The 23,981-nt window shown below is 24.3% G+C and overlaps 4 protein-coding genes across 9 annotated transcripts; 1 reads left to right on the top strand and 3 right to left on the bottom strand.

Annotated features, from left to right (window-relative positions):
• Positions 1 to 3,437: 3,437 nt before the first annotated feature.
• Positions 3,438 to 6,664, bottom strand: LOC122856661. The gene is made up of 13 exons (XM_044158410.1): positions 6,211 to 6,664; positions 5,712 to 5,783; positions 5,582 to 5,650; positions 5,442 to 5,510; positions 5,307 to 5,378; positions 5,090 to 5,212; positions 4,950 to 5,012; positions 4,625 to 4,693; positions 4,381 to 4,560; positions 4,204 to 4,296; positions 3,976 to 4,131; positions 3,855 to 3,902; positions 3,438 to 3,793 (listed from the first exon to the last, which is right to left on the bottom strand). The coding sequence occupies exons 1-13, from the start codon at positions 6,637 to 6,639 to the stop codon at positions 3,653 to 3,655; spliced, it is 1,584 nt and encodes a 527-aa protein (XP_044014345.1). The 5' UTR covers positions 6,640 to 6,664; the 3' UTR covers positions 3,438 to 3,652.
• A 3,684-nt stretch (positions 6,665 to 10,348) lies between these two features.
• LOC122856657 (keratin, type I cytoskeletal 10-like) lies at positions 10,349 to 18,674 on the top strand. Of its 6 annotated transcripts, XM_044158402.1 has the most exons (9): positions 10,360 to 10,473; positions 10,567 to 10,696; positions 11,322 to 11,446; positions 12,816 to 12,917; positions 13,954 to 14,325; positions 14,794 to 15,060; positions 15,364 to 15,564; positions 16,992 to 17,186; positions 18,164 to 18,674. In XM_044158402.1, the coding sequence occupies exons 3-9, from the start codon at positions 11,351 to 11,353 to the stop codon at positions 18,227 to 18,229; spliced, it is 1,299 nt and encodes a 432-aa protein (XP_044014337.1). In that variant the 5' UTR covers positions 10,360 to 10,473; positions 10,567 to 10,696; positions 11,322 to 11,350; the 3' UTR covers positions 18,230 to 18,674. The 6 variants fall into 6 exon arrangements, with proteins under 6 accessions (XP_044014336.1, XP_044014340.1, XP_044014339.1 ...); XM_044158401.1 differs by lacking the exon at positions 10,567 to 10,696 and having other exon boundaries at positions 10,349 to 10,473; XM_044158403.1 differs by lacking the exons at positions 10,360 to 10,473; positions 10,567 to 10,696 and adding an exon at positions 10,712 to 11,151.
• Positions 18,506 to 20,570, bottom strand: LOC122856660 (mitochondrial amidoxime reducing component 2-like). The gene is made up of 5 exons (XM_044158409.1): positions 20,467 to 20,570; positions 19,987 to 20,285; positions 19,639 to 19,917; positions 19,290 to 19,567; positions 18,506 to 19,214 (listed from the first exon to the last, which is right to left on the bottom strand). The coding sequence occupies exons 1-5, from the start codon at positions 20,468 to 20,470 to the stop codon at positions 19,076 to 19,078; spliced, it is 999 nt and encodes a 332-aa protein (XP_044014344.1). The 5' UTR covers positions 20,471 to 20,570; the 3' UTR covers positions 18,506 to 19,075.
• Positions 20,363 to 23,043, bottom strand: LOC122856659 (mitochondrial amidoxime reducing component 2-like). The gene is made up of 5 exons (XM_044158408.1): positions 22,855 to 23,043; positions 21,990 to 22,288; positions 21,643 to 21,921; positions 21,300 to 21,577; positions 20,363 to 21,237 (listed from the first exon to the last, which is right to left on the bottom strand). Exons 1-5 carry the CDS (start codon positions 22,856 to 22,858, stop codon positions 21,069 to 21,071), a joined length of 1,029 nt encoding a protein of 342 aa, XP_044014343.1. The 5' UTR covers positions 22,859 to 23,043; the 3' UTR covers positions 20,363 to 21,068.
• Between the last annotated feature and the right edge of the window lie 938 nt (positions 23,044 to 23,981).

Raw genomic sequence — 23,981 nt, 5'->3', positions numbered from 1 at the left:
TATTACGATAAAAAAAAATGGAGAAAAAATATTAAATTGCAAAAATTGGAATTGTGGATTTATGTAATTATAAATTTGTTTTTTTCCTTTTTTGAAACTTTTAAAGAGGTGTGTCTTATTGGTGTTTTGTTGGACACTTGGTTTAAGACTGAAGGTGAATACTTTGACTGTGGTTCATTGCGTGATACAACATGTAAAGAAAGAAAGTTGTCATTGGAGAAATTCGATGGTGCCGGACGTTAGACATGCGTGTTTTAAAAATAAAAAAAATTAATTTTGTTTATTGTAAATTACATCACAGTATTTAGCAGTATCCCAGATAAATATTTAATTACGTAAAATGTCATGGAATTTATTATATTGATTATTTTTCATCAATCACTAAATTAATAAAAAATTTAAAAAATAATCATATATTCTTTTGACTGTTGATTTTGCTAATTGGTTTAATGATTATTATTTTTTTATTTATTTTTTTAAACTAGTTATTAAAAATCATGAGAATTACTTTCACCTATATTTATTGCTCAATGAAATATTATAAATAATATCATTTATTTAAAAAAAAATAAATTTTTTTATTTTAATATATTTTATTAAAGGTCATAAAAAATTAAATTTTATTATTTTTTTTTTTTTAACTTATTTTAATCTCAAGGTACTTCCTTAAAATATAATTCATTTTTAATAAAAATATTTTTAAGTTCCGGTATTTTATCATGAAAATATGAATTTAAAAATTTTTTTTATTACGAATAGGTCAATTTTCGAATACACTTATTTGTAATTCCAAAAAAAAAAAAGGAAAAAAAATAATAACCAGTACATAAAAAAAAAAAAATAATAAATCGAAAGGTTTTACTATATTTCAAAATATCATGATTTAAATTTTAAAATTTTTCGTTTAAAAAATAAATATATAAATAAATAAAAAGTAACTATTTCAATTGCAAACAAGTTTTTATAAAAAAAAAAGAAAATAAATAAATAAATCAAACATGTTTTATAATAAACAAAATGCAATAAAATAAATTTAAAAATAAAATTGTATCATTTATTTTCTAAATATTTAAAGAACAATAATAAAAATGAAAAAAATTTGTATTAAAACACGTGACACATAGAAATATTATGCAATAATTTTACAGTGTCTATGTAGGACATCAAAAATTCTCCAGTTTCACCCAAATAAATCTCACTGCTTTCTCCATTCATACGTCATTTTGTTTGTGCATTTTTAAAATTTTATATTTAAAAATAAAATAATAATAATTTAACTAAAATATTTTTGATACTGACCGTTGCAAAAAAAGGTTAAATAATCATGAAGATATATAAAGAAAATTAATTGATTATAAATGAGATGATTTGAGAAAGTTTCGATGATAGAAAAAATATATTTAAAAAATTTATAAACGGAAGTGATGAGTGTCCAAGACCTTCGACCTTCAGCTCCAAAAAAAACCCATACATATAAAATTTATAATAAAATTTATTCATGCTAATGTGTACCATTAAAGTGATGCTGTAACACTTGTATTGTACCTTTCTATTTTAATATATTTTGCAACCTTTCACTCTCAATTAAAAGCGAAAACAAGTCGCATCATCAATGACATGAAAATAAAAATTAAAAATATAAAATAGTGAAAATATTTAATAATATTTAAATAGCTATTTATTTGTAAATAATATTTTATTTATTATTATTTTAATTTAAATTATTTAATAAAATAAAATAAAAAAGAAACGAAAATATTTTTTTGTTGATTTTGTTTTTTAAAAATAATTAAATGAAAAATTATTTTGAAAATATTAAATTATATTATTTATTGTTATTAAATTTAAACAATTTAACAAAAAATATTTTAAAAAAATATTTTGCTTATTATTTTTCCTGTAAATTAAATTTAAATATCTTTCAAATTTATTTTTCATTTTATTCGCTTTTAATTGTTAACACAAATAACTGTAAATAAATAAAATAAAAAATTAATATTTAATTGCTAATTACATATTTATAAGCTACATTTAATTCATAATTTTTTAATTCAAACAAATTAATTCAACCGTTGGACTTATTGAGAAATAAATTCATCAAAAAAAAAAAATTATTTCTTACGTTTGATGATGATTTTAAAAATACTAGAGCATGGTCAAACGATGTGTCTATTTTTTTATATAAAATATAATTTTTTTTAACATCATTATCATACTGATATAATTTGTAATTACAATTATCATCAACAATCTTGTTGGCTCGTGTTATTTCATAGCAAAAAAAAACTAATAAATACAGAATAAAATCAAAATAAAAAAATTGTTTGTCAACAGAATGAGAACAAAAAAAAAAAAAAAAAAATAGCGAAGAAGTTTATTGAGATAAATGGAAGAAAAATAAAAAAACAAATTAATTATTTATTCGTTTGTAATTGTGTTAAATATTATGGTGATTTTTTCTTGCGGTCGAAGGTGTCTTGTTCCAGTTTATTACGAGTTTGATATCGCAATATTTTATGCCTGCAAATAACCCACATACACATGCTAAAAAAAAAAAATTATTAAATATAAAATTATAGTTGCTATGATCATAACTGATGCGTGTCAATGACCCGGATTGCAATATAGTAAGCGAAAGGAAATAAAAAAATTTTAAAGATGTTTAAATGAAAAAAAAAATCATGTGTTTTTATTAATAAAATTAACAGCAACATCATCCAAAGATTCATAAATTAATGATCAATCTGTAGAAAAAATATAATGTTTATAAAAACACAAACATATTGCGTGATAAATATTGGAAACATCAAGTTTGATCGACACTTTCTTCATTCGAAATTATCATTATTTATCGAAATGTTTTTTTTTTTTTTTCTGTATATCATTGATGATGATGAAAAAGAAATAAGATATTATCAAAATGTATTTTTCGAATAATCATCTTGATGTAAATAGCATGACAAATAAATTTTTTTTTTCAAGTTAAATTTATATATTTCATGATAGTAAAATTAACTTGTCTATTCAGGAAATGCAATTGCCCATAGCGAAGATTAAAAGAATGTCTTCGTTTCACTTCCGTTGACATAAAAATAATTCATTCGTCATTGCAGACTTGTCTGACAAGATCAATCAGATTAAATATAGAAAAAAAAGATTTTTTCTTCAATAAAAAATAACAAATTTATGCTAAAAACAATTGTAAAAATAATTTACAAAGATGAGTTATAATTAATTTTTGCGAAAGTATTTAGCATGTTTTATGAGAAAGTTAATGGATCATTAAAATATATCATGACAATTTTAGATTGAATTGAAAGTCAAAAGAAGAATTTAATATTAAATAATAATAATTTTTTCAAATTGAATAATATTTGTTTTAATTAACGACTATTTATTTTAAATAAATTTAAATATAATATTTCTAATATCCGGAAGGTTACGCATCAACTGTTTCGAATGACAGTGATATATGGGATTTTCCAGCTCGATAATCACGCAAAAAGAGTGAAATTTGTCCAACAAATAATAGCTAATTTAACAACTGGATTCATCAATACATAACAGGTACCAAAAAACAAAAAAATTCAATCAATCATCTATTTTTATTTAACGTATAAACAAATGTTTTTTTTTCAAATTTAAAAATGTATCAAGACTGTGATGATCCACCAAAAATACCAACAATTGCATTTATAAATGCTGTCACAATTTGTCCACCAGCACCAAGAACATCTTTGATTGTGTCACCAATCAAAGCCAGTGGATTAACTGTGTGTGCTGGAACAGCATTCTAAAAATAAAAATAATTAATAATTTTTAAAATTAATAATTATCAAAAAACTATTATTTACCGGTACGTGTTCATGTTGAACATCAGTTGAAGCATCTGGAAAACTTCCCTGAAAATATTTACATCATTAAAGTTACTCCATAAAAAAAAGGAAAAATTTATGAAAAAAAAAGCTAAATTACTGGATTATTTATAATTGGTTTTGGTGATGGAATTTTTTGTGGATGTGGAGTTGTTGATTGATGATAATTATGATGATTATAAATAGTTGGTCTTGGTGTTTCTGGTCGAATTGTTGATCCAATATTAACAGTACTAGCTGAATAATTTGGTCGATGCTAAATAAAAAATTACTTATTAATTTATGCATCAATTGATAAATAAATTTCAATAATTAAAATTTAACTTACAATAAAAAAAGGACTATGAACTGGAGGTCCAGGTGATGGTCTATTAGCATAACCAAAGTTTACAATTGATGATGCAACTGGTGATGGTATATTCTAAAAAAATAAACAAGTGTTAAATTTTTATTACCCAATTTTTTATGGGATATTTTTATTGATTGATGAATTTGTTAATCGTACAGTTGTGTAAGGATTGTATGCTTGATGACTACCAACATGTTCACCATGACTTGAATCACCACTTGATCCACCACTCAGTCCACCACTCAGTCCAGCACTTGTACCAGATATAACACCAGTTAAAATTGCTGATATAAGTGCTCCCAAATCAGAACCACCTGGTTGTCCAAGTTTTAATTCCTGAAATTCAATTTATTTATTTATTTATCATTTTTAATAATTATCATTTTACAATTTTAATTACCTTTAATAGTGCTGCTGTTGTTCCAGCAAGGACAATTGACAATGGTGACATTTTACTTGGTTCTTGAGGCTATAGAAAAAATATATATTATTAATCAAGCTTAAATAAATTTAAAATACATAAAAACAAAAAAAAAAAAATAACAATGATTCCAAAGAAATAATTGATGCATGTCACAATACTTTCACTATTTTATTTATAAAGAAAAATATATATAATATCATTTTTAAAAAGCATTATGCATGCAATAATATTTTTTTTGTTTGAATAAAAATTTATGCAATTTTATTTTTAATTTATTGTAGATAATATTTTGATTAATTACCGTTGTAAGTGGTCCTAGAACAGCAGTGATTAATGATTCCAAAGAAGAACCCTCTGGTGATGGCTAAAATTATTTAATTTATAAATTTATTATTGCTATTTATTATGCTTGTTAAGTATATTTATATTTTAAAATATTACATTAGATATTGTACGAATGAGTGGACCAATAACTGGCGCTAATAATGGTCCAATAAATGGAGCTAATAAATTAAACAATGGTGCTGCAATTGCACTGAGATCAATCCCCTGTCCATTTTTACCCTGCGAATTAAAAAATTTACATTTAGTGATTTTATATAAATTGGTGATTGATCAGGAAATATATTGGGATAAAAATAAAATGACATAGACTTACCCCAACAATTTTTTTAATTACAGGAACGATCATGTTGATTAATTCTTGTGTTCCTCCATTTTCACCATCAGCCTGAAATATTTTTTTTAAATAATTATTACTATCTTGTAATTGATTTTGTTTATTTTAACATACGTCTGAGAGTCCTTGGATAATTGGAATCGCAGCCTCGAGAACTTCTATCAAATCAGACTCTGATTCTGGCTAAAATTTGAGTACGCAAAATTAATATTTTAAACATAAAAAAAATGATTTTGAGTTTATAAAATAATTACATTGCTGAGGTCTTCTAGGATCGGCAGTGCAAGTGGTATAAGATCTGCAATTGAGCCAAGAGATCCTTGCTAAAAAAAAGAATTTATTGACATTAAAAAGAGTTATTTAATTTAAAAATACAACAAGTACCTCTTCTTCTTCCTCTTCATCATCAAATTCTTGTCTCTGTGATGTTTCATTTCTATCTGGAATATCAGGAAGCTAAAAATAAATTAAAAAAAAATAAATTAACTAGAGTACAAAGTATAAAAATATTGCATAAATAATTTTATTTATAAAAAAAAATATCAAGTTAACAAAATAAAAAATAAAATGGGAAGTTGATTATTATTAATTTAGCATACATGCATATTAAGATATAAAAAACTAGAGATTGTATATAATTATGCAACTTCATTTATGCTATACAAAGTCCTTCTGGAGCTTTCTCATTTGATCCTGCTTGAGTAAGAGGTCAACATACTTGTCATGAAAAAAAAAAAAAACCATAAAACAACTAAAAATAAAAAGTAAAATAATGAATATGTTAATTGAGTGAAGATAAAATGATGCTATTCAATTGGAAAATTGATTTTAAATTACTTATCACTTCATCAGTATCATAACAATCATCATCAATGAAACTTACATCATCAAATTCAAGAGAAAAAGGCCTTGAAGTTGTACCACGAATTTTTTTTTTAGTTGGTCTAGAAAATATTGAAGTTAACGTTGATGCTTCTGGTGTTTTGTTTGTACCACTTGGTCTCCCAAATATTCCAAGTTGATTCAACAATTCACCGATTGTTGATATTTGACGTTTTTTAGAATTATCTTCATCTTTTTGCTGTTTATTTGAATTATTTATAATTGTTATTTTTTGATTAATACTATCTTCAATTGGCTTTTTTGAATTTTCAATTTTTGATGGTAATGCTTGTTGTTCTTGATTGACAATCGGCTCACGGCTTATTGTTATGAATGCTTCAAATGGAATCGAATTATCATATTTCGATGAAGTTAATATTTTTGTACTTTCATTTGCTATTTTTTTACTATCAACACTTGTTAAATTCATTTTTGTTTGTTCATTAATAGCATCATTATTTTTTCTATCATATAAATAATTAATTGGCTTTATATTTTCATATTTAATTCCTGGCTCACCAAAAAATAATGGTAAATAGGAATTTGCATTTATTAATTGTGGATATAATTCATTTGATAACCATGGATTATTATTTCCATTGAATATAATATTTTTATCAAATTTATCTATTTTAATGTCGTTATTTAAATTTAATTTTGAATTTAAATCGTCGCTTGGTTCAAGTGTTATGTCAACACGTGATGCCATTGATTCCATGGCTTTTTTAATCCACAATATTAAATCATCACGGCTTGTTTTATGTGCTGGTAATTTTATCTCTACAAATTTTCCATCTCTTCTGTTGATTGTGCTATTTTTTTTTAACATTGGTATGCCATTTGTCAATTCCAACATACCTAATACACTTATTATTAGTAAAAATTTATACTTGCAACCAGACATATTTAAATTTATTATAAAAAAATAATTAAATAAATAAAATTTCATAGATATTTTGAATTTAATTATTATCTATTGAAGAATAAAATTTAAATAAAGTTTAAATTTAAAAAAAAAATACTTGTAAAATTAATTGAAAGCTAATTTCACTTTTATTTTATTTATTTTTCTATAGACACTGTTAACAACAACGAGACTCTTCAATGACCAGAAGGTCTTGGTGGTAACAGTTGACTTTATAGGATCGAAAAAATATCGTTAGGAATGGATAATAACAACCCCATTGTTCTTCCTGTCATTCAAAAATAACGCATGAGTGAGTCAAAATTATTTATATATTATTGTTATATTTTAAATAAATACACGTTTTTCATTTACGTATCAATATTTTCATTTCACTTATTTTAAAAATTATTGTTATTTGTATATTTAATTCTCTATTTTTTATGTAATATTATAAAAATCAATAACTTCCTTACTTTTTTTATTTTTATTTAAATAATTAAACAATATGGTTTTTTTTTTTTTTAGTTTTATTTTCATCATTAAACTGTCATGTTAAATCATCATTTAATGTGTAATTTACTTTTACATTGTACTTACAACTTGACAGGTAAAAAAAAAAATAATATTGTTGTAATTTTATTACTCAATTTTCGATGTAACAATGAGGTTTTACTTTTCAATAACCTGGGAAAATTTTTAATAACAATGCAAGGTTGGCTCTCATTTATTCTCAAGATTAAAAATAATAATTTTTTTTATTTCGAATTATTTAATTGATTATCTAATCAAAGACGGTATCAATTTTATATTCAAAAAATTTTTTGAATTGTTTACGAAAAATAGTGGAAAATGCTTATAAAATTTATCATCATATTTCCGCGTTTGTTATATTTTTACTTACGCAATTCTAATGAACCAAATAATATTGGTTTATGATAGAAAAAAAAATTAATATATAATCGAAATTTTATAAAAATTTCTAAATCATCATAAATTATTCGTAAAAAAATATTGAATAAGAAAAGATAATAAAATCAAGTTGAAAAAAAAAGAAGTTATAGAGTCAGAGGTTCAAGTGAAACGTTGAGCGAATTAAAAATAATTTTTTTAAAATAAATATAATAAAAAATAAAAAAAAATAAATAAAATGAATAAATTACATTCACTTTCTGTTGTGTTTTGATTATTTGGGTCAAAAATATGTTGAACATATAAATGTTTAATTAATCTATCAAACTGCCTAATTATTTTCCATAAAAATTCAAAATTAATTTTTCTATTATTAAATTAATTTAAAGCTAAAATAGTCATTTAAAATTATAAATAAATAGGGTCATTAAGCTTGGTGTCTCCGTCTGGTGAATGTCCACGGTATCATGAAAACATTCAACTAAAAAAAATAAAAATACAACATGTCGGTAATATCGATTAAATAATGATTAATAATATTTAAAAATCGATATAAAAAAAATGATAATTCAATCATTTTTAATCAATCAAAAATGAAATTAAATAAATAAAAATTTCACAAAATTCAAGTGTTTAAATGATTGACATATAATAACATAATTATTTTATTTTTAAACAGTTATTATTATTAACTTTTAATTTGTATAAATAATAGGTTTCGATTATAAATATTTATAATAAAAATATGCAAAAAAAAAAAAAAATTTCTAACAAGGTCAACAACATTCACGGAGAATGAATAATATTGATTCAAGTTTTATCAACATTTAAAATTAAAAATCTACATCCGGTATTAGACTTCAACCTGGACCCATTGATGTTTAAAAAAAATTATATATTTTTTGTGTAAATAGGTTGATATTAACACATGATGAGACACTTGTGAATATTTTACAATAATTTTTATTACAAAATAAACTAAATTTAAATAATTTAATCATCTCTAAATGTGTAATACATTTTTTATTTTTATTATTTCAAGTACTTGAAGTTTAATAACATTTATGAAAGACCAATGAACAACACGCAATGATTTGATGCTTGAATTAAATAAATAAATAAATTTTAAAGCGTTTACTTTGATTTGAAGTTTAATAAAATGTGAAATAATAATAATGAAGAAATGTAGTTTTAAAATGATATTAGTGGATGAAATTTAAAAGGAAAAAAATTGATGTTAAAATGAAAATTGTAGAGAAATAAATATGATTTATGACATGTTTATTTTATTATTATTATTTATTTTATTGTTTATTTATTTGTTCATATATTTTTTTATTTCACCATTTATTTATTTAATTATTTATTAATTTTTCAAGTATTTAATTTCAAATTTAAATGGACAAGAAATTGAATAAATTTTGTTATTTTATTAATTGATATTATTAATTTTTTTTATTGATGACACTTTATATAAATTACTCCGATAAATGTTACAATTTAAAAAAAATATATTTAAATAGATAATTAATTTTTTATGATATATTTTTTTATCTAATTCCATTGACAGCATTGAGCATGTCCTTCATGTGATTATTGTGAAATAAAAACCTTTGACACTTGATGATACCAGCACATTTCAAATTAAATATCAAGATCATACCATCGTACGACATTAAAATAATTACCTGCTTTAAATTGAACATTGCAGTTTAATAATAATTATTCAACTTGCCAATTTTATAATAATATATTTAAATGAAAATTAATTTTTTTTTTTTCTAAAAAAACATTTAAATGCTTCAGCAATTTTCACGATCTAGAGATTTTTTTTTTTATTTATTAATTATTCAAGAATGAAATTTAAATTGAACAAGTAATAAATAATTAAAGCCATATTGTAAAATATAAAATTGGCAATATTGAGACATTATTGCCAATTGATTTTTAATTATAGAAAAAAAAAAAAAAAATAATCAATAAAATTAATTTTTGTTTTTTTCAAGTTTTTAATTTATTAAAAATATTTTTATTTAAAGTTTGTGATATTATCTTTTAGGATACATCATTAAAAGTCAAGGTAATTTAATTTAAAAAATTTTTCAACAGCCAAAAAAAGGAAAAATTTTAATTTCTTTTTAAATTTAACATTAGTATAATTTTATTAGAATTAGTATATTTTTATTTTGTAATTTATTTTGATAATAAGATGATTTTAATGATTTTTATATATTAAATTCTCCTTCCAGGAGTATTAAACTATCTTAAGGCAAGTGTTTCATGGAGGTGGTTCACTTTGCCCCACCAGCTAATAAAAGCCGCTTACAAACCTCGGCCACAAACAAACAGTCACAGAAAGTGATACAGTGCAGGGGGCAACACAAGCTCCAAGTTTTACCTCAAGTTTAAGTTTAATAATTTTTTTTTTTTTTTGGATATACGTGTGTGGTGAGTTTTAATCAACAAAATAATTAAAAAATTGCAACAAATTAGCTGGAAAAATTATCAAAAGATTAATTAATTTTTATACTTTTTCTCAAGTGAAAAATCAAGTGAAGAAAAAATAAATTAATTGACTAATTTCTGTCACTAAATTAATTGTGATTAGTGATTTATTTATTTCATTTTTGTGATTTGGGAAGGATAATATTTTGGACTATATCCACAACCTGTTAAGTATCATCTAGGATTTACAAACTAAATTTTTTCACAATAATTTTGACCTCAAATTTTCAAGTGATTGACCGAGAATTATTTTTATATTAGACACATGGAGGACAAGTATTTATTGAGGGGGGAATCAAGCATGCTTAATGCGTATAGAAATTAAATTATTTTTTTATTTCTATTAAAATTACAATTCACATATAAAACACGTACGATTAAATTAAATTCCTCCTTGTCCCAGTAAATAAAAATAACTTTCAATTGCAAAATTTCTGTCAATTTCATTACTTATCTTTCCGAAAATATAAAATTTAAAAAGTTAATAAAAAAAGAGAAATAAAAAAAAATATAATAAAAATTGATAACAGTAATTTTTTTGAATACAATGGAGCAATTTTTTTACAACTTTCAATTCTTCTTTAACGAAAGTGAGTCTTGATGAATTCGTGCTCGAGAAAGGTGAACACCTTTTTCTTTATATATTTTTTTATTTTTTTTTTCGCAGAGTAATCTTTGATCCTTTCAAATAATTTCCGGCACAGCCCCTTACTTTAAAATTGGCCCGAAAAATAAAGCAAATCATCTTTTAAACAAAGATAAATAATTGATTTGATTTTTTTTTTTTTTAGAAGCATCTTGGTCTTGTAATTCAGACAAAATGATGAGGTTCACAACGACAATCTTCATGGCCATGTGCCTGATTGCTCTAGTCAGTTCAAATCCATTACCAGAAAATGAGGGACTCCAATCAAAGGTGAGTTGAAATAGATAAATAATAATACGGGTTATTTATCTTTAATAACAAATAAAAAATTATTTAGATAATGTTCATTGAAAACCTTGATCCTAATAATAAAAAATATGAAAAAAAAAATTTTTTTTTAAATAAATTTACGAGATGGAGATAGTCACAAGCATTGAACTCTCTTGTGGAAAGTGAATCCAACCACGAGGTCCATTTCTATTGCGTTTTAAACACGGATTATCTTCATTTATCAAAATTAATATAAAATTATATATTTCCTTTGCAAAAGTAGTTTAAATAATAATAAAATTCAACAAGACTAATAAAAATTATAATTAGACTAGGTAAATGTCTGTTAATGCGACTCAACAAGTGTGAAATAAAAAAAATAAAAATAAAATTTAATTTAACGAGGAAATGCAACATTCAATTGTCATAATTTTTTTTTTTTTTTATTTATTTTAATTATTTCTGTTGCTTAATAAACCATGTAAAATAATTTGAAAAAAAATTTCATTTTTATTTTCAATAAAACCGTTAAAGTTTGTCATTTTTAACAATAAAAAATTATTGAAATATAATGTGTGTAAAATTAGACATGCAATATAAAAAATACATATATTATATAGTGAATATTAAAATAAATTTAAACAAAGTTTTTAAGTTACTTTCACTTGTGTCTGAGTAACTTGCTAACCGGACACTTTCTTCGCTCGATCGAAGTTCGATGGAAAGTACCACACTGTTCCTCAGCTGAGAAAAGAAAAAAAAATATATAAAATTTTTACAAAAATAATAGTAATGATTAATTGAAAAAAAAAAAAAAAAAAAATGTAAAAAACATTGCAAAATAATTTACGAAAATTGTCAAATTAATCAATACATTACGAAGGGTTAATAAAAAATAAAATCATTTCGTCATCCACGGTCCAGTCAACTGACCGCACTATATATTTTTTTTTTATTTTTTTATATCAAGGGGAAAGTGGACCGTTGAATAAAAATCATTGAGCAATGCAAAAACTTAGTCACACATTTCAAATACAATTTTATCATGATTTTAAATTATTATGCGACCACTTTTGCTTGCAATTTATTATATTAAAATGCAAAAAAAAATTAATGCATTATTGTTTTATGGTTTAGAGATAATGTTACAAAACAAATTGTCATTAATCGAAAGTTTATAATAAATTTTCATGAATATTTTAAATAGCATTATTGTTTAAATAATTTCATGCAATATCCTGTATTAGAAAATGAGATATTGATTATTTTTAAAAAAGTAATTTAAATGCTAATATTTAATTTATTGGTAATATAATTTTAAGAAATTTTTGATGGATATTTTTAATTGATTGTTTGTTAATTATTTCAGGTATTAGACCGCTTAGTCATGGTCGAAAGTGACAACGACACAGCTCAAAGAAGTAAAAGAACTATTGGCATACTTCGTCAATTATTTCCTCAAGTATCAAAGGTTTGTCATACTAAATAAACACCAACTCAACTGTGAATTATTATTTTAAAATTAAATAAATATACTACAAATATTAGCCTAACAATATCCAATATAATAATGATAATAAAATTTTTTTAGAAATGAATATTAATATAGGAAGAAGACAGATACTGAGAATTAAAAAAAAAATTAAATAAAAATATACTCGAGACACGCGTGACCAGCATTCCGCACGTGAAAGTTTTAAGCTACGAGAAGAGACAATTTTTTTAAAAATATTTTCATTTGTTTGTTAATTTGTTATTGATAATTTTAAATACTTTTTTTTGTTTTATTTTGTTTATTAATTTTGGTACAGTGGGATTGTTACAATTCAAATTGTAAATTACATGTTAAATGTGCTGTTAAATGTAATCAACATATTGAGTTTAAATATTTTTCTATCACGCAAGTTTTTTATAAGATACAAATCACATATTCATGAAAGCCAGGAAGGGCATCGTAAATATATATTTCCGTATTAAAATATCTCCTGTGATGCGACTTGAAATTACAAAAGCGGAACTTGATATACAAAAAATAAATTTCTTTCTGTATAAAAAAAAAAAACAACTAGAGAATTAAATAGAAAAATAATTTATTTATTTACAAGTAATAAAGTTATTAAATTGTTCTTTAAGAAAAATATAAAATCCACCGATTCGAAATAATTTCTCTATGGTTATAAAAATTATTACAGTTGTAAAAATAAATAAATAAAAAAAAAAACATCCATAACTCAACAAGTACTTGATTTAAAATTTTTATATTTTAACAAATCATTAAATAAAATTCAACCACAAAGTAGTAAATTAAATATTAAATTTCCATTCAACTAAAATAATAATTTAATCAATTTTAATATTAAAAAAAATAAATTACAAATTAATATAATTAAAATTATTTAAAAACAGATAAGAAGTTTTTTTTTTTAATTAATAAATTGAGAAGACTAAGTTAACAATCAAAAATATAAAAAAAATAAAAATAGATAGATAACATAATAAATTTGTAGATGATTGAGGATAAAGTCAACAAGATTGTTGGTGAAGTGATCAAAGCATTGGGTCCAGCAGTTTTACGTGGTGCACTTGGTGCTCAAAGAAACATGAAAAATAAAAATGATGGTGGTGTTAGAAATAATGGTGGTGGTAGTGGTGAAACAGTAACAGTACCATTGCCATCATTTGATGATGATGATGACGATGAAGATGAGGATTTATCAATAACAAATGACATATCAACTGGCAAAACAACAACAACAACAGCAACAACAACAACAACAAATGACAGTAAAACTGGTACAGAGATAACAACTGATGATCAATCAAAGACATCATCATCAACGTCATCTACATCTACAACAACAACAACGACATTAGCTCCGGTACATAATGATGGATTCAATCAAGGTCAAATACGTTTGGTTGAAATCAAAAATCGTCTAACAAAACCGCGCCCACATGACTGGTGACAGGTTGTCATCACCTCTCTCTTCTGTCACTAAATAAACCCATCAATCATCAATCAAAAATTAAAAATTAAAATACTGAGAATGTTGAAAACAAATGCACTCATTACATCTGACATTTTTCAACGTCGTTTAAAAAAAAAAATAAACACAATAACGACGTTTCATAAATAGCTTTATATTTATTTCGGTTTTTTTTTTTCAAAAATTTATCAACGTTATTTAAATCCGCGTGAACCGGAAATATTAATGTACAAATAAATTAGTAAATTTTTCTTCTAGAACTTAATCTGTCTTGATGCTGCATCATCATTATTTAAATAATTAATTTACAATAATTATCTGCAAAGTAATTGATGATTTTAAATGTAAATATAATTACAGAATATAAATCCAGAAACGGAGAATCAAGTACAACAGGAAGCGAACAACGAGGCAGCTGGATCAGAGAACAACGAGGTGAGAGTACAATTCGAGGATTCAGCAAACGAAGCATTGGAACCATTGGCACCATTGGACGACGTGGAAGTCAGCGAGGACGACAACAGGAACAAGCGATTTTTGAGTTTTGGAGGAAATAATGGTGGTGGTGCTGGTGGTGGTAGTGGAAGTGGAGGTGGATCTGGAAACTTTTTATTTGACATCATAAGGGTAAGTAAACTTTAAACAATCCAAAAAAACATCTTAACAAATTAATTAAAAAATTCATTATCAACGTGCCAATGAAATGGAAAAAGAAGAAAATTAATTTTCAGATAAATATAAATTTTCATATTTCAGCAAATAATAAATTTAAATTTTTTAAGTTTTATAGATAAAAAAAAAAAAACGAGTGCTATTTTTAATTTTAATAATTATTATTATGTAGAATAGATGAGAAAAATATAAAAATTGTTAATTTATAATTAGAAATAAATAAAAAAAAAAAACAATTACAAAATTGTTTCTACTTAGCAAGCAGCCGACGGGGCGGCAAGAGCGGCAGGGACGGTTTATCGTGTGGTGGCGGGCACGCAAAGCCTCGGTCTAGGTCTAAGTGCTTCGCGTGACCTAGGCCCGACCCCAATGTCCTCATCTACCGGAGTCCCCGCAGCTGTACCCGCAGCCGCCCCCGCCCCAGCCGCCCCTGTGCCCGGAGCTGGTACGCAACCATCGGTACGCCATTCCTTCCGACAATGAAAAAAAAAAAAAAAACAATTTAACAATTATTTACATATTATTATATATATTTGTTTTTTTTTATTTTTTCTATTGTTTTTATTTTTTGTTTCGTTTTTTCTATAACAAACAATACCAACAACCACCACAATCACTCATCCACTTGCTTGCTTCATTTTTTAATTAATTTTTTTTTCTTTTTTTTAAAACAAAGACATGAAAATTGTTTAAATAAATTATAAATTAAATATTGTAATATTTAATTTTTTAATTTTTTTAATTTTTCATTATGGCTTCTTTGTTTTAGTAAATCATTTGCGTCATTTTTTAATAATTATTACTCGCACCCTCTGCTAAGTCATAAATATTAATAATTTTTTTTTTTTTTTAATTATCACATGAGTTTTGCACCAATGCCTCTATGCTTTGTTAATTTTTTTTTTAAATTTAAATAACTACTTGTTAATTAACATCGTGCTTAACAAATAATGATTTTATTTTTTAAACTATTTTTTGTTAATTAAATATCTAACTTGAAAATGTAAATTATATTTTTTATAAATTATAATAAAATTCATTGTTTAATATTGTTTTTTAAATTGTCATATTAATTGTGCATGATGACAGAAAAATTGAATGCTTTGATGATATAATTATTGTTTCTGGGTTTCTTTGATTTTAAATAAAAAAAAAACTTCCCGCAATCGCGTCCCATCCAAAGCGCCGTCCAACCGAAGATCCTGACGACCATCGTGTGACCTGATATAAAAAAAAATTAATTAATAATTATTGTTAAATTATTGCACATCGATACTGTACAGCCAGGACGAACGAGCTCACAAATATTGTTATGTAAAAAAGTAAAATCAAAAAAAAAAAAAAAAATATCCTAGCACCGTATTTGTTGTTGAGTAGTAAAATTGTCAGCGTTGTTTTTAATTGTTTAATTTGTTTATCATCGTAGTGAAGCACATTTTTATTATTCATTTTTTTTTTTTAAATTATTACAATAAATATATAAATTTAAAAAATATTTATAATTAATGAGCACGCAAGTAATTGATAGGTAGAAAGAGCACGTTGAAAATGGATCCTGCGATATGTTGCGGCAGGATCAAGGGGGACTGGATGCAACGGGATTGCCGAAGAAATTATTTTATTTTTTTAATTGTTGTTAATTTTTTTGATCTTTAATTTATTCTATGCTGCATTTTTTATTATTATTTTTTTTTGTCGTTTAACTATTTTTCGTCAATCCCTTGGTAGCCTTGTGCCCTCACATCACACACTTTTATTTTTTTTTTTTTTATATATATTTTGGCATATGGAGTATGTTGATATATATATATAAAAAAAAAAATGTATAGAAATTAATAATTTGGTATTAAACTTATATAATAATTTTATGAAAAACATATTTACAGCTTGTTGCGGGTAGTGGATCAGCAGGTACTAGTAGTGGTGGTGGTGGTGGTGCTGGTGCTGCATCAGCATCAGCTGGTTCTGATTCACAAGCTAAAGGTAGTGATGCAACTCAAGAAGCTGTACCTGGACCAGTTACAAGACTTTTAGTTATTGCTAATCGTGGAATTTCAAATTTACTTCAAGATCTCATTCTGGTAAGTCATATCAATATGAACTAGCATCAACTTGACAATTAAATCATTATAAAATATCAAAATAATTATTTAAAAAATAATTACAATTTAATAAACTCAAATACAAACAATTAATTTTTTAATTTATCATAAATTTATCGAGCAAATTAAATTGTTTGCCAGGTAAAAATTAAATATCCTTCATGATTTATCAAACGAATATTTAATACTGGTGCAACTGGGTCTAATCTCATTCAATTGAAAAGTAAATTCACCCTCAGGGATTTTAAAAAAATTACCAACAACTCAAACCAATTACAAAAAAATTAATAATTTTTTTACTAAAAAAAAAAAAAATAGTTATTTAATAATAATTTGTAATTTAAATTTTAAAAGTATAATTATTAAATGTGTCACTCGAACGTTTACTTATTGATGATAAAAAAAAAAAAAATCCATATTTATTATTGCATAATTGTAGGCTGGTCATACTGATGGAAAGGAAAAATGTTGTATGCACGACTTTCTCTAATTCTGTCAGTGCAAAGTCAGGCGATAAATTAAAAATAAAAAAATATATTTATTCTAGAATTTGTTACACAATTATTTGTGGAATTTAATGAATTAGAGTGTCCAGTTACTGCACGTAAAGTCAAATATAATTACTTGATAATACACAAAGTAATCATAATAATTATATTCATTGAAAAAAAAATATATAAATAATTAATAGATATATATTTTTTAATTTAAAATTCAAATTAAAAATAGTTGTAAGTTGTTTTTATTCTTACGAGTTAATTACTCGCTGTAATTAAGTATTGTACCAAAAGTAGTATTTTATTTTTCTCATTAAAGTTAAATAATTAATGAGGTCGATAAAACGCAATAATTGTTGGAAAGTTTGAAGACTCATGAGATATTTGGTTTAAAAAATTATTAATTTAAATTTATTTGTAGAAAAAACAGTTTAATAATTGGTTCGTTTTTAATTACAGCGTTTGGCAGCGACTAGCGAAAGAATTGTCAACTTCAAGGCACGATTGATCACATCAATTATTTGAAGTGATTAAATTGATTTAACATGGAAATGATCTACATGGATCGCGGGTACGACGTTTTGACGACAAAAAAAATTAAAAGCTAAACAACAACAATATAAATAATTTATAATTTTGTTCGTCCTTTGTTCCCGGGATCTATTTTTTAAATTTGTTAAAAAAGAAAAAAATGTTGAATTATTATTTTTATTATTTTTTTGTAATTTAGTTTTATCTTGATCTCCACTTCACACTCGATTTGTTAATTTTAAAAAATATTTTATATTTTTTGAATAATCATTTTATTATTTTCTATTTTGTTTTTTTTTTTTTTAAATATATTTTTTATTTTGACTTTCATTTTATTTGTTAAACAACTGACCGAGCGTGAAGACTCGTAAATTGTGAAAATCATAGTGATCATTTAAATTCATGACAACGATTTTAATTTAAATGAAAAATTATTCAATGCCTTGTTTTTTTAGATAGAATATAGTTGATGATGATGATGATGATAATGATGATAATGACATCATTGTGTGTTATGTGAAATTTAACTTGTAAATATATTGCCAGGGTCTTATTGGCTCGAAATGCCTCCACTGCCTCTATACAAGTACGTTAAATAATAACCCCTACAAAACGAAATAAATTTCTTAAATTTTATTTACATAATCAATTAAATTATATATCTCATATGTTACTTTGAATAAATATATATATTTTTTTTATAAAAAAAACAAAGTGATGATTTAGAAAAATGTATATCCATCAATTTTACGTTAAACTTCCCAATTATTTTGTAGTGTAAATAAATGTTATTAAAATAAGAAAAAAGAAAAAAAAAAAAAAGACTATTTATTTGTTAAATTAATCACCATTAATTCCAACATAAACTGGATCATTTATTTTGACAAATCCATTTGTTCCCATCAGTCCCAAATGAATGCCCATAACAGGACTGCCTTTGACGAATTTACGAACATCTGGATCATCTGGACTACGATATCTAACACCAAAAAAAATTCCAATTAGTTATTAAACTAGTTGTTTTAATGTTCAACAGAAAAAAATTAATACAAACTTTCTGAGTGTCTTGACAGGTTCAAAGTTTGGATGTTTAGTTGCAGTTTTTGGATCGACAGTTGTAACAGCACACCTGGTACAAGGTCTAATATTTCTAAATGTAACATCACCAATTTTAATCCAGTCCCAATTGTCCTCGTCATGTGGCTCAGCACCTTTGACAATAAAATTCATTCTCAATTGGTCAGCAGTTATTGGCTCATCAAGACGAGTGTTTAAATGTGCCAATGAAGATTCATTAAGAAGTGAGTATGATGATTCATCACCATATGCACCCTGTTGTATGAAAAATAAAGAATTATTAAATGCAACTTGTTAAATATTTTATAAATAATATTTACACTTACAGCATGTTCATTCTTTAATAACGGAAATACTTTTAATGAACTGCTGATGTCACGATACGGTTCATCAAGTGGATAATAAACAAGTCGTAGTCCACTCTCTTCCTGGAGTAAATAATTTGATAGCCATTTAGCTACTTCATTACCACAATCACTTGCTGGTACTTGTTGACCATAAATCAGTGTGTTAAATATTTTACCAACGTTTGATAAATCAATACTGATTGATGTCATTCCTGGAGCAGCTAGAGTCAAAGTTGTATCAGTTACACTTGGTTTTATCTAGAAAATAAATATCAAAAATTATTTCAATAACAAGTAGAGTTGTTTTTTATTGAGCTGGATAATTACATGAACCATTTTTGGATGCTGACGAAGTGTTAGAAATTTTTTATCATGATCTATAACCATGAGTGTTCGATCACGAAGCCAGCCAGATTTTAAACCAAGCTGAGTACATTCCAGTGAATTTTCTTGTATAAAACTGAATGATTTAACTGGGAATATATAAAGACCTGATAATTCACCAACTTTATGCCATTTTTTAGGTGGTTTTTGTTTTTTATTTTTTGATAAATAATACCAGGCTAATAGTAATGTTGTTCCAGTACCAATTGCCAATACAGATATCATTTTAAAACATATTTTAACTGTAAAAAAAATTTTATTATACTATAATTTATTCAATAAACAATAAACTAGGTTAAGAAAAAATTAATAAATATTATTTAAACATAGTAAAAAATTTAATTCAACATTTAAAAGTCATAAAATTAAATTACAGTTTATTAAAATTAATTACAAGCAGTTGAATGATATTTAATAACATACCCATGTTTAATTTTAAATATAGAAATGTTAAGGCAATATAATCGTTGATGTTTGTTTGGAAGTTGAGAAGAGACTAAAATCATATTTACTGTCAGCAATTTAACCACGTGACTGTGATTACTATCTAGATCATGATGATTTATTTGATGACGTCAATCATTACTATCTTTCTTGATACAAATAAAAATTATAAATCAATTTTTAATTCTTATAAAGTATTGAGTATAAATTAAGAAATAAAATAAACAACTAAATTGAAATTAAAAATTATTAATGTAAAATACTTGAGGATATAGAAATTTATATAAATTATATAATTTTGTTTGATAGAAATTTTAAATTATGACCTCGGTGTATCTGTTGACAGATAAAAAGTATAAACAGACAAGTAGTTTTCTTATCATATCAAAAATTGATTATAAAAATAAATAAGCTTGTAATATTTTTCCTTATTTAACTAATTAATTAAGTACAGTAAAAAAAATATTTAAAAATAGTTAAATATTAATTTTTTAAAATTATTTTTAATTGTTGTCGTTGTTTGATTGATTGTTTGATGATTGATCAGGACAAATGCATTCACAAGAGTCCCAACGCCTTAGCTATGGTGGTGATATTAATTTTTTATTGTCATGATTATCATCAAGACCAATGTAAACTGGATCACCAAGTCGTACAATACCATTTGGACCCTTGAGACCCAAATGAACACCCATCACTGGGCTGTCTTTGGTGAATTTACGATAAACAGGATCATCAACAAGTCTATAGCTGCAAAATTTGATTAATAATAATTACTATTTAATATTTAACATAATTAAATTAACACATACTTTCTCAGAGTCTTTAAAGGTTCAGTTTTTGGATGTTTTGTACCAGTTTCTGGACTAATTGTTGTGAAAATACATCTAGTACATGGTTTAACATTTCTAAATACAACTGAACCAATTTTAATCCAATCCCAGGTGTCTTCTTCAAGTGGTTCAGCACCTTTTACAACAAAATTTGGACGAAATTGTAATGGTGTTACTGAATCTTCAATTCTTGTATTTAATTCAGCAATTGATGCTTCATTCATCAGTGTATAAGCTGTAGCATCTGGATAAGCTCCCTGAAGTATAAAAAAAAAAATGATTTAAACTTGTTTTTTAAATATTTATTTAATTTAAAACTTACAGAGTCGACATTTTCCATTAATGGAAATCCTAAATTAACTGTTCTTACATCACGTGATGGTTGATCAAGTGGATAATAAACAAGTCTAAGTCCAGTATCTTCTTGTAATAAAAAACGTGATAACCATCTTGCAATTTCTTCTCCACAATCAGCTGCTGGTACTGGTTGTCCCCAAACAGCAGCTCTAAATGTTTTTCCAATATTTGATAAATCAACACTTACTGTCATCATTCCTGGTGCAGCAAGTGTTAATACTGATCCAGCAATACTTGGTGTTATCTTAAAAAAATATATTTTATATTTATAAAAGTGTTGATGATAATATTGTATTTTTCTTAATGAATTACCTGGACCATTCTTGGTTTTTGTCTACCAGTTACAAAGTTACCATCAAGGTCAATGACCATGAGAGTTCTATCACGAAGCCATCCTAATTTTAGACCAAGTTTTGTACATTCAATTGCATTTTCTTTTACACAGCCAAGTGATTTTACTGGAAATACAAATATATCACTTAATTCACCAACTTTTCTCCATGTTTTTGGTAATTTTGGCTTTTTATTTTTTGATAACCACCACCAGGCAAAAAATGCTGCTGTTCCAGCACCAATTGCCAGTGCTGATACATAGCCAAGACGTATTCTATCTGTAAAATAAATTAATAATGATTCAAACAAAATGTTGTATTTTTTTTTAAATATAAAATTTCAACTTGATGATTTTTTAATCACTTGTGATAAATATTAACATGTTTTTCTGTTTTTTTTTCAGGTATTTAAACGAGTCAATTTTAGACATACTAAATTAAAATAGAGATGTTAATTATCATGATGAAATGATTAAACGAAGCGTTAAGTTTTGTGTGGCCTGAAATAAAAACCAACGGAATATAAAAAAATAAAAATAAAACTACTACACGCATATTGACTTTGTGATTATTCAAGATACAAAAGAAAATATATTTTTTTTTATCTTACATTTTTTTTTTTTTACCTTTTATTTCACGTTTAATCAACAAGCTGATAAAAATTCACGATAAATTTCTCTTTATACCAGTAGATTTGCGAATAATTTCTAAAACTTTATTACTATTTTTTTTTTTACAAAATAAAGATGTAGGAAAAATTTATTTTCACTTGAAAATAAAAATAGAAAAATTTTTTAATAAATAAATTTGAGTTATAAATGATTGATAATTGAAAATTAACATACCCATGTGATAAATTGAGATTTATTTTAAAGTGAATGATGTATTTTTTGTTGCTGATATTTGCTCGAAGGTTGAGATGATACTGAAGAGCCTGAAGAGTGCTGAACGTGTTGAATACCAAACTGGGAGTAGTCACATGCCAAAGCCGTTTTGCTCTTTACGTTTCTTTCCACCAGAATATTATATACCGTTATTGATTCGCGCTTCGAATCGACTACACTATTCGCGTTCATTGTAGTAAAAAGAGAGAGAGTATATATAAATTACTATCATGCGTGCACAATGCAAAACGCAATGTAAAATCGCGCAGCTATATAATTTTTTTTTTTTTTTATGTTTATGTCAATGATAATAATTATTATTTATCATGTCTTTTATTGTTATTGTATTTTTAAATGCAGAAATATTTTTTTATTTAAAAAATTGTCGTTTTTTTTTATATAAATGCAAAATTTTATTTTATTTTTTTAAATTGAATAATATATTTTTATCTAAGGAATTTTTATGGTTTTTTTTTTATTTTTAAATACAAAAAGATATTTATTTATTGAATAAATATAACTCACTGTTTTTAGGTTTTAAAATTTTTATTTAAAATTAAAAGCAAATTATTTTAAATTTAATTTAGCTGATTTTTAATAAGAGAGGAAATTAGTTTGATTTAAATATTTAATAATCATTAGAAATAATTGTATGTTAATTTTTATTTTTTAAATACAAAATATGGATAATTAAAAACAATGAATTTACAATTTTTATTATCATTTTAATTTATTTATTATTATTTTAATATGAATGATTTTCTTTTACATTGAATAGAATTTATACGATTAAATTATTTTCATTTTTCAAATTGTAGTTTGCTTAATGATCAAAGTTGATAAAAAATGATTTTCCAATTAATTTCATATTAACGATTTTTTATTTTTCTTCTTCTTCTCCATCTCGTTCACAGTTAATCGAAACTTTATCAATGTTGTATCTACTAAAACATTTTTTAGTAGTAAAATTATTATAAAAAAGATTCAAATGATGTATAGATTCAGTTCCTTGAAACATTTCAGATTTAATGCTCGACAATTTGTTATTCGACAAGTCAAGCTTATACAAATGAAGTCCAGAAAAAGCT

The sequence above is a fragment of the Aphidius gifuensis genome, linkage group LG5, assembly GCF_014905175.1.
Source record: "Aphidius gifuensis isolate YNYX2018 linkage group LG5, ASM1490517v1, whole genome shotgun sequence".
NCBI classification, from domain to species: Eukaryota; Metazoa; Arthropoda; class Insecta; order Hymenoptera; family Braconidae; genus Aphidius; species Aphidius gifuensis.
The sequence above is the reverse complement of the archived record's forward strand: the minus strand, read 5'-3'. Positions and strand labels throughout refer to the sequence as shown.